Raw genomic sequence first — 16,556 nt, 5'->3', positions numbered from 1 at the left:
GCTGGGCGCTGCTGCCGCCACCAGCTGTTCAGCTCGGGCGTCGCGCCGGGAGCCCCGGCCGCAGGTGTAGGCGAGGGCGGCCCGAGGTCGTGTACTTCCTGCCCTTCCTCCGTGCGTCGCTGACAGTGCTAGACCCGAGTCCGTCTGACAAAGGGGGAAACTGAGGCCGGGGAGTGGGAGGCGTGATTAAGTGCTGGGTGGCGCCGCCGCCTCGTCCTAGGCGTGTTTCCCTCGCCCTTCTGCCCCTGCTCTATCCTGGCGGCTGCCTGGAGGAGGAGGAGAAGGAGGAGCAGCAGCAGCAGCACCACGGGTCGTGGAGGAGGGGCCAGGGCAGCCCGCTGGAGCCCGGGCACTAGGGTCTGGGACAAAAGGCCAGGAGCTCGGAGGACACTCAGCTGGGCGGCAGCAAGGTCTGGAGCAACCCCATGGAAAATAAACAGATCCTGTGTGTGGGACTGGTGGTGCTGGACATCATCAACGTGGTGGACAAGTACCCGGAGGAGGACGAGGACAGCAGGTAGAGACCTCGGATCGCTGCAGGGTCGCGGAGCTAGGGCCCCCTCCCCCTGCAGTGAGGCGGGACCCCTGTGTCCTTCCCTCCCAGCTGGGGAGAGAACTGAGGCTCTTAATAACGAAGCCTGGGCTTTCTCGCCGCTCAGTTAGCCAGTGCCCAGGGCAGGACCATCGGCCAGTTTTACCCCGGGCTCAGCCCAGCGTGGGAGAGCAGGTGATTTCCCAGGCGAGAGTGGTGCGGGGGCGGGCGGCTTGGTGACAGGCAGGCAGGCAGGCTGCACGTGCCTCTGGGGCTTTGCCTCCTAATTGGCGGGGTCATCTGCGTCTTTATGAGACCCTGAGGGCGCTCCCCAGCCGCGCTGCAGCGTGTGGAGCAGGAAACCACGTTCTAACGGGGCCGTGGCCTCGTGGCCTCGGGCTCGCTGGCTCTGCAGGCACCGTGGGGAGCCCTGGGTGAGGCACGCGGCGGGCACATTGGGTTCTGACCACTTTCTCCTGGTGCCAGATTCCCAAAGAAGCTGGCCAGAGTCCACAGACACACAGGGCGGTGGGTTCAGAAGTAGCAGCGGTCCTTGTTACTTATTAGATTTACTCTGCTTGTTACTTAGTAGACTTACTCTTGAGAAGCACTTACGTATGACTATTTAGTCCCAGGGAGGAATTTCTGCGGGAGGGATCCAGGGCTTTCTAGGGGTCACCGGTACTGTCCCCGCAGCTGGACCCAATTGAGGGGAGAGCTGGGGCATCCTGTGTGTGTGTGTGCGTGTGTGTGTGAGAGAGAGAGAGAGAGAGAGAGAATCCTGCATCTGTGCATGCACGTGTGTGTTGGAGCATGCACGTGTGTGTATGCATGTGTGCATGTGTGCATCGGGGTGTCCTGTGTGCATGTATGCATGCATGTGTGTTGGAGTATCCTGCACGTGTGTTTATATGTGCTTGTTGGGGTATCCTGTGTGTATGTGCTGGAGTATCCTGCATGTGTGAATGTGTGTGTTGGCGTGTTTTGTGTACGTGTGTGTTGGAGCATCCTGCGCGTGTGTGTGCATGAGCGTGTTGGGGTGTCCTGCATGCATCCTGCATGTGTGCATATGTGTGCGTGTATGTGTGTTGGAGCATCCTGCATGCATTGTTTGCATGTGTGCATGATGTGTGTTGGGTGTCCTGTGTGTGTTGGAGCGCCCAGCATGTATGCGTGTGTGTGTGTGTGTGTGTGTTGGAGCGCCCAGCATGTGTGCATGTGTGTGTGTGTGTTGGAGGTCCCTACAGTCCCGTGCATTCTCACAGAGCTCTCTCCCAGCAGCTACACAAGGGCAGTGTGTGAGGGTGACTCAGACCCTCTTTGAAGTGGTGGGAGCTAGAGAGGGAGGCTGGAAGGGGTTTCTGCCTGTTTTCCCCACTGAAGGGGCGCTGATCATCACTGTGGCTCAGAAGTCGGAGCTCCTGCTTCTGCCCTGGTCCGTGTCCCTTGGCTGATCCCCGCTGGCGCTTTGCCCCAGCTGCTTTGTTTGCTGGAGGTTAAAGCCCCTTGCCAGGGTACTGGAACAGTGAGTGGCCTAAGGCATGCTGCTGGAGAGGCAGCCCTGCTCTGTGGGCAGCCCCTGGGTGCAGGGAGGAACCACCCAAGATGCTCTGGGGACAGACACGGGGCCTGGGGAGGTCTGAGCCCACTGGCCCAGCCATGAGGGCCTGATTCCTGTCTTCCCCTGCACACCTGTCGTATTACAATGATCTGGGCTGGGCTGCACCTGCCTGGCTAGACTGCTCACACTTTTTTTTTTTTTTTTTGGTGAAGCAAGAAAGTTTTTATTGAAAGTTACTTAGAAAGAAGTGAGAGGGAGGAGAGGGAGTACAGACTTCTCTAGAGTAGAAATAGGAAAAGAAACATGGAGAACAGGTGAGATGCACTTTCACGGGAGAACTTGAGCTTGAAGAGTAAGCCACTAGGGGCCTCCAGAACAGTGTCAGGGGGTCCAGAGGTCACTACTGGCAATCCTTCGCCAACCGGGCCTAAGGAGGTGGTTCTGCTAGGGTGCCTCGGTGCTGGGGACCACCAAGCACCCCAGCAGTGCTGGGTCTGACTCAGGCTCCAGTATGCTCAAACCTCAGGGCTCCTTTCTCCTTGCTGCACTTGCACACAGGTGTGCCAGGGCTCACCCCGAGGTGGAGGTGCAAATAGAGGCCCTAGTCCTGCCCAGGAGTCTCAGCCTTGCCTGTCCCAGGATCACTGTGCTCTGTGGACATTTGGGGATGCCAAGGAACAGAGGGACAGAGCAGGTGCCTGAAGAGGAGCCCACCGTCCAGCATCCGGCAGGGAAGAGCTAGCAGTAGCATTTCTTTCTTTCTTTTTTCTTTTTTTAAATTAATTTTATTAAATTACTGTGAGATAGTTACAAGCTTCCATGTTTGGGTTACAGTCACTCAATGATCAAACACCCATCCCTCCAGCAGTAGCGGTTCTGTTGTAAGCTGCCAAGGCTAGTTTAGTTTTGGAAGGGGGAGGAGCACCTGTGTTGACCTCCTGGGATGACTGGACCGTGGACAAGTAGCCCTGTGAGGGGAGGGATGTGCTAGGGACCCTGAGAGCGGTTATCATCTCCCTGTGTGTAAGAGCATCAGCCCATTCCGCCATGGATCTTCACTCACACCGTCACTTACCTCCACCTTCCACACCCAGGGTCCCCGACAGCGACATAGAAACTTACACAGGCTGTCAATTCCATGGGGACCATGCATACCACTTTTTTCCAGAAATTTCCGCTCTTGCTGTGGCCCATTTTAATTATGTGGACACTTCCACTCACATCATGTTACATGTTTTGACCTTGATTTTTGGGCCACACCAACAGTGCTCAGTGCTTGCTCCTGGCTTATCTTCACTAGGGATCCCTCCAGGCGGTGTTGGGGGATCCTATGGGATGCCGGGGATTGAACCTGTATCAGCCGTGTGCAAGGCAAACACCCTACCTGCTGTACTATCGTTCCAGCCCTCCTGGTGCATTTTAATTACATAAAACGGTGACTCACACCACGGTTTTATGTCAGTTGCACCCCAAGAAAGCTCAGGTAGAGAGAGGGAGGATGAGGGAGACTGCTGATCTCCTCCACAGTCTCTAGTGTTGCCATGATACGAGTGAGCTCCACCTACCTGTTTATTTGTGTTGCCAGGGATTGAACCCAGGGCCACACACCAGCAAGGCAAGTGCTGTCCCTGCTGCCCAGCCCCCGGCCACAGTGGCCAGGGCTGTCGGCTTCCGACTGCCTCGTGTTAGCCAAAGCTGAGACAGGAGCTGGGTTTACACTGGACTCCCTCGGGCAGAGGCAGCTGGACCTTATCCAGCTCCCAAGGCGACTCTGCAGGGTGGGTTTGGGGGATCATCATGAGGAGACGGTGACCCCGGGTTAGCGGGACCCTCCCCGGTACCAGGCCTGAGTGTCCGGTTTTCTGTCTCGGCGGAAGTGGACACGTGAATTGCTGTGGACTTGGATTTGGCCTGGGCTGAAGAGACAGACCAGGGACCCCACTACACTGCCCGCCCTGTGAAAGGAGAGCTCCTGCCTGAGTGCTCTCTGGGGGACCCCGCGCTGGTGCCCAGCGGTCGCAGCGGGCAGCGGCTGCAGGGAGCTGTGGTGGGTTGTTTTGCAGATGTTTGTCCCAGCGATGGCAGCGTGGCGGCAACGCTTCCAACTCCTGCACTGTCCTCTCCCTGCTCGGAGCACCCTGCGCCTTCATGGGCTCGCTGGCCCCCGGCCACGTGGCTGAGTGAGTGCAGGGGGAAACGGGTGGGGGGCAGGAGGAGGAAGCCCAGGAGTGGGGGCACAGGGGAGCCTGCTCGCAGACCTTCCTGGAGGGATTTTCCACTTTCCCACTCTGAATGCTGCCCGGGAGCCACTGCAGGCGCACCCCTCCTCCTCCCAGCCGTGGGGGGAAGCTCAGGGCCTACTACGCTGCTCCCCACACGTGGTTCCCAGCCCTTCTGATCCCCAGCACCCAGCACCCACTGAGGGGACAGGGCCAAGGCGTTCGCCCTACCCTGTTGTTGTTCCTGGCCGTGGCAGAGGTGACTGGCCCCGGGGCACCCAGAGCCAAGTGGGACTCCAGCCCATTGGCTGTGGAAGCTCCAACTCCCAAGTGGACCATGTGGTCCCCATGTGGGCTGCAGCAGGGGAAGTCCGAGAGCCCTTTGGCCTCTGACGTCCTCAAGTCAGGAGTTACTGGGGCTGGGACCTACACTTTGCCCGCTGTGGACACTGGGCAGGCTGCCAGGCAGCTGGTTTGGAAAACTCAGCACTTTGAACTCTGAGGGGGGCTGTTGCCCCCCCCACACACACACTGCCAGGTTGCTCTCTGGAGTAGCCGACATAAGGGCACAGGAGGTGAGTGCCTGGTCAGTGAGACGCCAAGTGGCCAGCACCCATGTGGATGTCCAGTTCAGTCTGCAGTTGCCTTCAGGTGCAGTCCTGCTCAGTAACGCCCTCCCCCCTTTTTTTTTTTTTTTGCTTTTTTGGGTCATACCCGGCTATGCTCAGGGGTTCCTCCTGGCTCATACACTCAGGAATTACTCCTGGCGGTGCTCAGGAGACCATATGGGATGCTGGGAATCGAACCCGGGTTGGCCGTGTGCAAGGCAAACACCTTACCTGCTGTGCTATCGCTCTGGCGCCCCAGTAACGCCCTTTCTGATCAGTCATGCTGATGGGGGATTTCAGTCCACACTCCCCATATCCTGCTCCCCAGAGTCAGCGCCGGCCGGTTGCCAGGCACACTGGGTGCAGAAGGTCCTTGGCAAGACAAACCCCATTTTCTAGGCTGTGGGTGGGCAGCTATTGAAAAGTGCCTGCAGGTGGCTGGTGAGAATCTGCTGTGCAAAGCTGGGCATCTTTCCACAAATGCTTCAGTGTTGCTGGAAGTGGGGCCCGGCCAGAGTGAGAGGACAGGATTCCCCTGTGGGTCCCAGGACGCTGGTGGCCGGGCCTTCCTGTCCTGCTGCACCTGTGAATGCCTACCAGCTCACTCCCACGGAGAGGATTCTGGACCATAGAGCAGGCCCAGGGGGAGGGGCAGTGGGCACCGGCAGCCCCTCATCACCCAGGAGAGTTGGCGGCACTGTGGGAGGAAAGGGCAATGGGCATCCTGGAGGTAGGTGAAGCTGAGACCAGCTCCAAGGAGGCTGGGCAGGGGCTTCAAAGACGAGCAGGGGAGTAGTTGGGGGCCAAAGTACTAGCACTTGAGCAATTTCTTGCATGAAACAGGCCGCAGTGCCTCCACCTCTGGCTTACTAACAGGGTCCGTATTTTGTCCTGTCCCAGTCAGGGTTTGCTCCAGTCAGGACTAAATCGTGTCTCTGAATCCTGTCCCAGATCTGTTTCCTCACCGAGTTCCAGCTGCGCCCTCCTGCCTCTGTGCCCCTTCCTGGCCCGGGACAGCTCCGAGTTGTCCAGCCCCCCTCCCGCAAATACCCTCTGCTTGCCCCCCTTGCCTTTCAGGGTCCTCTAGGGACCCTTCCCTCCGGTCCCCCAGCCCTCACCGATCTGTGTCCCCCAACCCCCGGGTGACTCCGCCCGGCAGTTTTGTCCTGGAAGACCTGCGCCGCTATTCTGTGGACCTGCAATACGTGGTCCATCAGACCACGGGCTCTGTCCCCATCTCCACCGTCATCATCAATGAGGCCAGCGGCAGCCGCACCATCCTGCACGCTCACAGGTTTGTGTCCCCGTCTGCACCACGCCAGCCACCACCGCCGCCGGCCCTCAAGCCCCAGGACAGGACCGTCTCCTCTCACTGGCTCACGTGCTCCGGCCCCCCACGGCCTACTCGTGGGGGAGGTCCCGGCCACGCATAGGCTCTAACCTCTGTCTCCTCGCCCTGTCCCCTCGGCTCGGGCTGCCCCCCGCCTCCAGTTTCCTGGTGGCTGATTTTAGGCGGCGGGGAGTGGACGTGTCTCAGGTGGCCTGGCAGAGCCGGGGGGAGACCCCGTGTTCTTGCTGCATCGTCAACAACTCCAATGGCTCGCGCACCATTGTGCTCTACGACACGTAAGCCCTGGCCACGCCCCGACACAGGCCGCCAATCACACTGCATGGCTTCGCCACGCCCGGACACAGCCCACCAATCACTGCACGACCCCGTCACGCCCCGATACAATTCACCAATCACTGCACGGCCATACCACGCCCTGACACAGCCCGCCAATCACTGCACAGCCCTGATGCAGCCCACCAATCACTGCACGACTGCGCCACGCCCTGACACAGCCCGCCAATCACTGCACAGCTCACCCTCTGTGGCCACAACCTTGCACCTGAAATTGTCCCCTCCGCAGTGATCGCTGAATTGGTTGTGATTAGGGGAAAAGAGAGGGGGGAAGAGATGGGCGCCTCTCTGTCCAGAGACTTGGCCACGGCCACTGCCAGGCATGGGCAGGCATGGACAGTGTAATTTATGAGGTGATTCCTCTGTAATGAGCCAATCAGCAGCGGGGCCGGGTGGGGGGAAATTGTTCCAAGGACAGAGGAATGCGAGGTGTGATGTAAAAGCATCCCTAAGCCCAGAAGAGGTGCCCGACCGAGATTTCCCGGCTGGACGCCGACCCGGCGCCAAGCAGCTGGGGATGGGGTGTTTAAAACACTGTCACCCCACATGGCCCTGACTCGGTAGAACCTAGTTGCATGACAGGGCCTTCCTCTATGCTGAGGCGGCCCACGGCCAGCTGCCCGAGTGGCAGGCTGCTGTTGCATCTCACCAGGACAAGCTCTCTGGCCAGGGTTTGTGCCATGGGCCGGACAGAGTGGTGCTAGGCAGACCTGCTAGTGGTGGCTGCACGCTGTGGCCCGGGTCCCTAGCCTGTTCACCAACAATCCTTAGCAACTCTGATCACCCACATGTGCGAGAGAGAGAAGGACATCCAGAAGAAGTGTTTAGGACACCACTCCCTTAGCTGTGACTGTTGGTACACATTACCAATGGCACCAGCGCTGTGAGCTGGGCGTTTGGGCCCCTTGCACCCCTCGGAGCAGCCTCAGAAAGGCCCAAGGCACAGGGTTAGTTGAGCGGATGGAGGGGAGGGCAGGGCCCAGGTGTAAGTCTGATATCGGGAGGGTCATACTTGACCCTTCAAAGTCTACACCTCACAAATGTATCCTCAGCGTGTAACCTTAGTGTTTGACATGAGACACTCAAACTCTGGGCAGGGGTGCTGCGACTAGAGTGAGTGGGACCAGAGCCCAGCTCTAGGATGGGCAGCCATTGGCTGCTGGAAGCTGTATGCGCAGCAGGTAGGGAGAATTCTGGAAATTGTAGTCCTTAGAAGAGCTCTTAGGGCCTCCTGGGAGATGAGGTCCCCCAGGCACACTCTACAGGTCTGCTGGACTTTAGTCTGTGGCTGAGTCGCCCATCACTAGCTGCAGAGCCCTAGACATAGGAAGAAGCACCTGAGCAAACTTCCTCTGGTCCGCTGCATCCTGCCTGACCTCACCATGCCCCGTGTCCTCTGTCATATCTACGGGGGACTTAGGAACCTGCCGGATGTGTCTGCCACAGACTTCGCAAAGGTTGATCTGACTCGCTTCAAGTGGATCCACATTGAGGCAAGCCTTGCCCTTGCTGTGCTTTGAGGGGCCCCTCTGCCCGCCCTGCCCCATGGCCGGCTCCTCCTGGGTTTCTTTGCACCACGAAGTACCTTAGAGATAAAGGAATCCCGACCCGCCCACAGCCCTCCGTGTTTCAGGTGGGGACCCCGAGGCCCAGGTCGACCAGGCGTTACTCAGGGCCACACTGCCGAGTTCTGTGCTCCATCCCAGTGTCCCTAACACCTCCATACTGGCCCTGGCTCCATCAGGCCTGACCCAGCTCCCGAATACAGGGAACCGAGGCCCCATGAAATAAAAGTTTTAGTGGGTGGAAGGAAATTCTGAGGAGTCCTGAGTGCTAACCCCAGACCTGCCACTGATTTATTATAGCAGGGAGAGTGTTTGCGTTGCACACAGCTGACCCAGGTTTGATCCCCAGCACCCCATATGGTTCCCTGAGCACCACCAGGAGTAATTCCTGAGCACGACCTATGTGGCTCCAAAATCAAAAGCAAAAACATTTATTGTAGGTCCTTTAGAAAGGATTTTGTTTTTGTTTTGTTTTAACGATGGCTACGTGCAGTGATGCGAGGGGCCAGAGGGACACGCTGGGATGGTACTCAGGGCTTTGCTGTCTCCCACTCCAGCCATGCCCCCAGCCTCTCGGTCCCTAGACCCCCTCCTGGGAAATGTAAGGCAGGACCACGGGGTCTCGCAGCTGCACGATAGTACCAGAGGGGCCGGAGCAGTAATACAGCGGGTAAGGCGCTTGCCTTGCATGTGACCAAGCCGGGGTTCGATCCCCAGCACCATATATGGTCCCCGGAGCTCCCAAACACATAGTGATCCTGGAGCACTGCTGGGTGTGGCCTCCCAGAACAGAAACAATACCCATAAAGTAACAGCAGCTCTAGAATTTTTCTCTTTTTTTTTTAATGTAGGAGTACTGCTATTTATTCAGCCATTGATTATACTAATTGGATTGGGCATGAACTCCACAACAGCTCTAGAATTTTGAGACTTGACTCTGCACTCGAGAATTACTCCTGGTGGTGCTTAGGGGACCATATGGGGTGCCGGGGATTGAACCTGGGTCGGCTGCATGCAAGGCAAATGCCCTACCCACTGTACTATTGCTCTGCCCCTCTCCCCACCACAGAAGGCTGTGAATTAAGGTTTTGCCTAGGGCTGCAGCCCTCCGGCCCCTGCCGCCCTCTCCCAGAACTGCTGTGGAGAGGGAAGGAGTCAGGGCGGCCGCAGCACACATGGCTGCCCCTGACCTGGCCGGCCCCACTGCAGGGCCGGAACGCGGCCGAGCAGGTGAAGATGCTGCAGCGAATTGAACAGCACAATGCCCAGCAGCCTCTGGCCCAGAGGATCCGGGTGTCCGTGGAGGTGGAGAAGACCCGCGAGGAGCTCTTCCAGCTGTTTGGCTACGGAGACGTGGTGAGCAGCCTCTGGCCTCACCCTGGCCGCCACCTCAGGGAGCCTGCGCAGGGCTGTGTCTCCTCCCCGGGACTCCTCAGACGTCACCTGTCAGGTGGCAGAGTGGTGTCTTCCAGCCCTGGGGCGGGGAGCGTGAGGAAGGCCACAGGGGAGCTGCGGGCAGGCGGGGCTGGCGATAACCCTGGCATCAGAGGCCAGGCTGGGTGGGTCTCGGCCTGGGCTACATTTTAACTCACATGTAAGAAATATGAATGTCGGGCTGGAGCAATAGCACAGCGGGTAGGGCGTTTGCCTTGCACGTGGCCTACCCGGGTTCGATTCCCAGCATCCCATATGGTCCCCGGAGCACCGCCAGGAGTAATTCCTGAGTGCATGAACTAGGAGTAAGTCCTGTGCATCACCAGGTGTGACCCAAAAAAAGCAAAAAAAAAAAAAAAAAAGAAATGTGAATGTCTCCCCCAGAGAAGCAGAGCTAGAGGTAAGGCATTTATTTGTCCGGCATGTGGCTGCATCCCAGGTTCAACCCCCTGCAACGAGTTTTGGTCTGAACTCTGCCGGGGTCACTCCTGAGCCAGAAGTAGCCCCTGAGCATGACCAGGTGGCCCCAAACCATGGCTCCCCCTCCCCAAAATATGAATTCATGGGCTGGGACAATAGTACAGGGTTAAGGTGCTTGTGTTGCATGTGATTTGGCTCCTGACATCACATAGTCCCCTGAGCATCTCTGGGAGTGGCCCTTGGGCACCGAAAGTGGCCCTCAGATCCACTGGCTGTGGCCCAAATCATTCCCCCTCGTGTGTGTGTGTGTGTGTGTGTGTGTGTGTGTGTGTGTGTGTACCTAAATCCCACAGCCGGGGGTTTTGTTCTAGGGGGAACAGGGGAGACAGTGCTGGAGACTGAACCCAGGACCTCACTTGGGCTCATATGTTCTACTGCCCAGTATAACCCCATCTGGCACTTTTTTATTTGATTAGGCAGCAGTATTTTGGGTGTGGGGCAGTTTTAAACAAAATTCTCTCAGGCAGTGTATAGTGTAACTGGTACTGAGGAAGCTCTGTTTTAAAGACGAGAGACAGCGGGACTGGGGAGACCGCAGTGGGTAGGGCGCTTGCCTTGCACGTGGCTGACCGGGTTCATCCCTGATCACTGCCAGGAGTGATCTTGAGTGCAGAGCCAGGAGTAAGCCCTGAGCATCGCGGGGTGTATCCTATGTCGCCCCACCCCCCTGGGTCCCCCTTAAAAATAGATGATGAAGAAAAGAAGACTTAAAGGGCCCAGGGTCACGACAGAACAGAACAGACCAGAACCCAACGCAGGGGCTGCGTAACTGCCACTACTAGATGTCACCGGAAGGGGGCGCTCCAGACCCACCTGGGTTTGCCGCGAGCGCTGAGCGCGCAGTCCCCCAGTCGGCCTCCAACCTGCCTGCAGGGATGAGCATGCAGACCCTTCCCGCTGGTCCCCAGCCTGCCTGCAGGGATGAGCGCGCACAGTCTCCCAGCCGGCCCCCAGCCTGCCTGCAGGGATGAGCGCGCACAGTCTCCCAGCCGGCCCCCAGCCTGCCTGCAGGGATGAACGCGCAGACCCTCCCAGCCGGCCCCCAGCCTGCCTGCAGGGATGAGCGCTCAGTCTCCCGGCTGGTCCCCAACCTGCCTGCAGGGATGAGCGCTCAGACCATCCCCTCTGGTCCCCAGCCACCTGCAGGGATGAGCGCGTGCAGTCTCCCCCGGCTGGCTCCGGCGAGGAGGAGGAAAGGGTGTCCCTGTGGGCCCACGAGGGGCTCGGGGCGCGCGTGGGCGTGGGCGTGGGGTGACAGGCCGCCTGTCTCCCCCTGCCCGCCCGCAGGTGTTTGTCAGCAAAGACGTGGCCAAGTACCTGGGCTTCGGGTCCGCAGAGGAGGCCCTGAAGGGCTTGTACGGCCGCGTGCGGAAAGGGTGAGCTGGGGGCAGCGGGGCCAGGGGCTGCCGGGCGGGGGTCGCAGCGCGCCTGACCGCCGCCGCGTGTCCCAGGGCGACGCTGATCTGCGCCTGGGCGGAGCAGGGCGCCAGCGCGCTGGGCCCCGACGGGAAGCTGCTGCACTCGGACGCTTTCCCGCCGCCGCGGGTGGTGGACACGCTGGGCGCGGGGGACACCTTCAACGCGGCCGTCATCTTCAGCCTGGCGCAGGGTGAGCCCCCGCAGGAGGGGCGGGCAGGGCGGCTGCTGCCCAGGGGGACCAGCCTCACCCGGGCCCTCGTCCCCTGCAGGGAAGAGCGTGCAGGAGGCGCTGCGGTTCGGCTGCCAGGTGGCCGGCAAGAAGTGTGGCCTGCAGGGCTACGACGGCATCGTGTGAGCGACCCTCGGCGAGGCTGGCGTCACTGGCCTGCACGGGGCAGGTGCGGGCTGCGGGCCGCCCGTTCTGCCACCTGGCCCTGCTGTGCTGTGGCAGAGCAAATAAACCGCCTCCCCACCCTCCCGTTTCCTCTCCACGTGTTGGCATGTTGGGTGCCAAAGCCGCCCAGCCCTTGGCCTTCTTATTCACTCCCCAAACCATCCCCCCTCGCGGCTCCGGGGCACCCCAGGAGCTGGGAGCGGGCGGGGTCTTCCCAGCGCAGGGTGGCTGCCAACGACGACTGGCAGGGACACTGCCTTCCTGCGGGGGAAGGGACTGGCTGGCCTCTGCCCCGGAGAAAAGCTCCCTGCCCACCAAAGTGGCCCCTGGAGCCTGCTGTGTGACTTGGTGGTCTCTTCCAGTCATCTGCCTGCACAGGGACTGTCCCCAGCCCGCGAGCGGCAAGGAGGGAAGGCAAAATCCTCTGCAGGGATAGGACAGTGAGGAGGGTGCTTGACTCACACATGGTGGACTCGGGTTCAATCCCCAGTGTCCCAGATGGTCTTCCCAGCCCACCAAGCACAGCTGGGTGTGGCCCCCAACAAAAAATAAATGAAAACAAATGTCTCCCCCTGTTGGAGGGTGCCAGAGCCTGGGTCAGCCTGAAGGGCCAGTCCCTAACCCATGGGGTAAAGGTAAGGTAAAGGCCCTCCCGTTGATCGTCGATTTGCTCGAGCGGGCCCAGTAACGTCTCCATTGGAGACTTTGTTGTTACTGTGTCTGGCATATCGAATACTCTCGGTAGCTTGCCGGGCTCTCCGAGAGGGGCGGAGGAATCGAACTCGGGTCGGCCATGTTGGCCGCTTGTAAGGCAAACGCCCTACCCGCTGTGCTATCGCTCCAGCCCATGGGGTAAGTTCTTTTATTTGGGGGTTGGGGAGAGGAGAGTTATTTGGCCACAGCAGACAAGCCCAGGGCTTCGTCCTGGCTCTGGGTTAAAGGGTGACTCCAGGCAATGCTCGAGGGACCCTATGCAGTGCCAGGGGCGCCTAAGCCCCCTATTATTTTTCTAGGCCTGTCAGACGGGTCTGTATTGAACTTGGTCCCCGTGGTTGCATCCTCTGTCTGATGGGGCTTGTCCCCGTGCGGCAAATGTGGGATGGACAGTGAGCGCGGTCAAGGGAGGGTGATGGGGATTGGGGTCCCCTTTGCGCCCCCTGCAGCGGGCTGTAGTCGTGAGCTCTGTGGGTCTCAGCACCCACTGGGGACCCCGAATCCCAGCTTCCCTGAGAGGGGCCTTGGAGGACGTTGGCAGGGCCTGAGTTCACTCGGTTCTTTATTAGCTGGCGGCTGGGATGCCACCCTGCGCGTACGGTTTCCCCGAGCAGGTCCCTGTGGGCGCCAAGATGGGGACACGGGGACAGTCCCTGCCAGCCCTCGGCGCCGAGGCTCTGGTGCCCCGACTCCTTGGATTCACATCTCGTCATTCTCCACCTGGATATCGTGCACCTCAACCTCTTCCGGGGTGCCTTTGGGTGCCAGGGCACCCCCTGGAAGCTCTTCTGCTTCCCCTCTAGTGTCCAACGCCTCTTCTTGTGCCCCAGGCCTTCCTCCCAGGCTTGGGGGTCCTTCGGCCTCTGCATAGCCCCCAACCTCTCCTCCCGGGCTTGGGGGTCCTCCAGCCCCGCCTTCTGGGCCCGGGGGTCCTTCTGCCTCTGCGTGGTCCCAGGTCTCCCCTCCTGGGCTTGGGGGTTCTTCAACCTCTGCGTGGCCCCCAGCCCTCCCTTCCAGGCCTGGGGGTCCTTCGGCCTCTGGGTGGCCCCCCACTGCCCCTTCTGGGCCCGGGGGCCCTCCTTCGGCTTCTGCCTGTCCCCTGGCCTGATCTTCGGGCACCTGGGCTTCTTGCACGCCTTGTCCCGGGGGGCTCTCGGTGAAAAGGGGTTGCTGGCCCTCCGCGTGGGGCGCCTGGGGTTCTGCATGCCTCGGAGCCTCTTCTGGGAAGTTGATGAGCTCCGCGGGAGTCATCAGCCCGTCCCCGTTCAGGTCCTGGGTCTCCAGCACCTGGTCCACCAGCAGGATTACCTGTGGGAGCCCAGGGTCACCGCGAAGGCCAGGGCTGTGCCTCCTCATGCCGGGAACGCCCGTACCCCCAAGCCTCACCGGGTCAGGGGTCGGGGCGTTGGCAGCTCCCGGGGCCAGCGCTGCCATCAGCAGGGACAGCAGCTCCAGGCCGTCCAGCTGGCCACTCTGGTCATAGTCGTGGAGGGCAACGAGGTAGAGGAGGACTGTGGGGTGGGGGAAAGGGCGGGGTCAGGGTTGTGGGCACAGAGGGAGGCGGGAGGCCCGTTGCGCCCGGCCCTCACCCTGCTCGCGGCTCATGTGCTCCGGCTCCTCGTCCATCCGCTCCAGGCCCTTCAGGTAGCGCTGCAGGAGCCTGTCAGGAACAGGCAAAGGGGTGGTCCCTGCCATGCGCACCCCAGCCCGGGTTCCCAGCCCCCCACTCACCGGAGCCGCTCCTGGCCGGGCTGGAAGGGGTTGGGCAGAGGCTGATGCTGCTCTTCAGGGTCGGGCCTGGAGGAGGGAGGGGAGGACCAGCCCTTCAGGGCACCCCCTGGCCCAACCTCCCACTTTCCCCCACCCCAGGGCGGCTCTGCTCAGCCCAGTTCCCATCATTTGGGCGTCAGCAGAGCCCGGCTTGCTCCCCCTGGTGAAACCTAACTTAGGGGTGAAGTGAAGCCCCCCAAGAAAACATCCAGGGAGCTGGATTGATAGTACGGCGGTAGGGCATTTGCCTTGCACGCGGCCGACCCGGGTTCGATTCCCAGCATCCCATATGGTCCCCCGAGCACCGCAGGAGTGATTCCTGAGTGCTAAGCCAGGAGTAACCCCTGAGCATCACCGGGTGTGACCCAAAAAGAAAAAAAAAAACGCATATATGCTGCCCTAGCCTATGTGTTGCTTGTGCCCATGTGGCCGAGCACATGTGGTGCCCAAGCACATGTGTTGCCCACATCTCACTCTTGAGATGTGTACTTTTCTTTTTTTTTTTTTTTTTTTTTTTTTTTTGAGATGTGTACTTTTCATGCTTTCGTGTCTAATGCTAGGATGTATATAGCGGCTCTCTCAGCCCTTGGAGAAGCCCGTATTCTCTCTTGAGTGCGTTACCCTCTCTCTCTCTCTCACTCTCTCCCCATCCACACCTTAAAAACCCTCCAAATATACTCCATTTATTCACAAAAGAAAGAAAGAAAGAAAGAAAGAAAGAAAGAAAGAAAGAAAGGAAGAAAGAAAGAAAGAAAACATCTGGTTGGTAGCGATCAGGGAGGCCACACCAGCTGGTCACCAGGGAAGAGCACTGGGACATGGAGCCTTGTGGGCAGGAGTCTTCCTCGGGCTCTAGCTGCATTTCAGCACAGACCAGTTCTGCACGCACCCTATTGGCTGCTGACCCACACCAGAACCCCGTTTTCACCCAAGCCGAGGGCATGTATGTTGGTGTTTGGGGTTCAGTGGGCTGAGGAGCTCCGCCCCATCTGTCAAGATGTGTTCTGGATTCTGGACAGGGTTGTCTGTCTGCTCGAGTCAGTGAAGGCCTGTGATGCCAGCAAGGTAGCAGGAGCAGCTGCAGCCACTTTGTCACTGCTGTCAGCCCTTTCTACTGCTCTTAGTATTCACCCCTCCATACCCTGGTACTTCTGACTCCCGAATCTTGTTACCTCCTCAAAGCTCCCTCCTTGGGAGCAGCCTGGCCCAGTGGCAGGAACAGCAGCGCTAATAGTCTCATCATCAAAGGCGACGTCATTCTTGTCACTGGAATTAGAAGAGAGTCAGGGAGATGAGGGAGGGGCAGGGGTGTCTGTTAGCACCTGGTGGACTCGGTGATGGGTCAGAAATGCTTTCCCTCCCTGCCGCCCCTCCTGCAGACATCTGCAGCCCACCATGGAACTGGGTCCACATTAATCTCAGGGGCTGGGAAGATAGTACAGTGTGTGCAGCCAACCCTGGTTTGATTCCTCATCCCCATATGGTCCTCCAAACCCCACCAGGAGTGATCTCTGAGCACACAGCCAGGAGTAGGCCTGGAGCACTGCCCCAAAACCAAGAAGAGAAAAGAAAACTTGACTCCAGATCCATGATGTCTTGGGCAGAAGCGGGAGGAACCCCTCCCCCGGGTCCAGGACTGCCAGTCCAGCAAGGCCCACCCACTCATGTTCCAGTGGAAACCAGCTCAGAGGCCAGATGGCGAAAGCAGAAACACGGGGTGGGGGTGGGGGTGGGGGGACATGCCAAGGGATGGACACGTGGACAGAGGGATGAGATGGGGGCAGAGGGACAGAGATGCGGACAGAGGGACAGACGCACGCAGAGGAACAAGGACACGCGCGCAGAGGGACGGAGACATGAGCAGAGGGATGGGGGCACGCGCAGAGGGTCGGACACGCGTGCAGAGCAGCAAACAGCCCTGGTCCGTGCTTCTCACAAACTGGAAAGCAGGCTGGGGTTCTTGTAACGTGCCTGGGGCCGGCTTCTGGTTCAGACCGGAGACCAGCACTCAGCAGGGTCAACGGAACAGCTGTGCGTTGACCTAGATCCCTGTGCCGGGGGGGGGAACCCAGACATGCCCTAAGCGCCTGGACAACAGGCCACAGCGGGGCTGGATGCCTAGGAGGGGACCTCGGTTCATTTTTCTTTTTCCTTTGGGCCACACCCAGTGATGCTC

General features: G+C 59.6%; 3 protein-coding genes across 6 annotated transcripts in view; 1 reads left to right on the top strand and 2 right to left on the bottom strand.

Annotated features, from left to right (window-relative positions):
- PREB (prolactin regulatory element binding) overlaps positions 1–16,556 on the bottom strand; it is a 247,032-nt gene that overhangs the window by 207,214 nt on the left and 23,262 nt on the right. The window lies entirely within an intron of this gene.
- On the top strand, positions 22–12,004 carry KHK (ketohexokinase). Of its 4 annotated transcripts, XM_056126072.1 has the most exons (9): positions 22–517; positions 4,157–4,273; positions 6,080–6,214; positions 6,412–6,546; positions 8,025–8,097; positions 9,379–9,525; positions 11,371–11,459; positions 11,535–11,692; positions 11,772–12,004. In XM_056126072.1, exons 1-9 carry the CDS (start codon positions 426–428, stop codon positions 11,855–11,857), a joined length of 1,032 nt encoding a protein of 343 aa, XP_055982047.1. In that variant the 5' UTR covers positions 22–425; the 3' UTR covers positions 11,858–12,004. The 4 variants fall into 4 exon arrangements, with proteins under 4 accessions (XP_055982047.1, XP_055982057.1, XP_055982065.1 ...); XM_056126082.1 differs by lacking the exon at positions 6,080–6,214 and having other exon boundaries at positions 11,772–12,003; XM_056126090.1 differs by lacking the exon at positions 6,412–6,546 and having other exon boundaries at positions 11,772–12,003.
- On the bottom strand, positions 13,310–15,644 carry CGREF1 (cell growth regulator with EF-hand domain 1). The gene is made up of 5 exons (XM_056125928.1): positions 15,553–15,644; positions 14,342–14,407; positions 14,200–14,270; positions 13,997–14,121; positions 13,310–13,918 (listed from the first exon to the last, which is right to left on the bottom strand). Exons 1-5 carry the CDS (start codon positions 15,636–15,638, stop codon positions 13,310–13,312), a joined length of 957 nt encoding a protein of 318 aa, XP_055981903.1. The 5' UTR covers positions 15,639–15,644.

The sequence above is a fragment of the Sorex fumeus genome, unplaced genomic scaffold, assembly GCF_029834395.1.
Source record: "Sorex fumeus unplaced genomic scaffold, SorFum_2.1 ptg000006l, whole genome shotgun sequence".
NCBI lineage: Eukaryota > Metazoa > Chordata > Mammalia > Eulipotyphla > Soricidae > Sorex > Sorex fumeus.
The sequence above is the reverse complement of the archived record's forward strand: the minus strand, read 5'-3'. Positions and strand labels throughout refer to the sequence as shown.

Coding starts and splice junctions, on each gene's coding strand:
- KHK (XM_056126072.1), top strand. CDS start 426: ATGGAAAATAAACAGATCCTGTGTGTGGGACTGGTGGTGCTGGACATC. Junction 6,547..8,024: donor ACCATTGTGCTCTACGACAC/GTAAGCCCTGGC, acceptor CGGGGGACTTAG/GAACCTGCCGGATGTGTCTG. Junction 11,693..11,771: donor CATCTTCAGCCTGGCGCAGG/GTGAGCCCCCGC, acceptor CGTCCCCTGCAG/GGAAGAGCGTGCAGGAGGCG.
- CGREF1 (XM_056125928.1), bottom strand. CDS start 15,638: ATGACGTCGCCTTTGATGATGAGACTATTAGCGCTGCTGTTCCTGCCA. Junction 14,271..14,341: donor CCCGGCCAGGAGCGGCTCCG/GTGAGTGGGGGG, acceptor TGTTCCTGACAG/GCTCCTGCAGCGCTACCTGA. Junction 14,122..14,199: donor GCACATGAGCCGCGAGCAGG/GTGAGGGCCGGG, acceptor CCCACCCCACAG/TCCTCCTCTACCTCGTTGCC.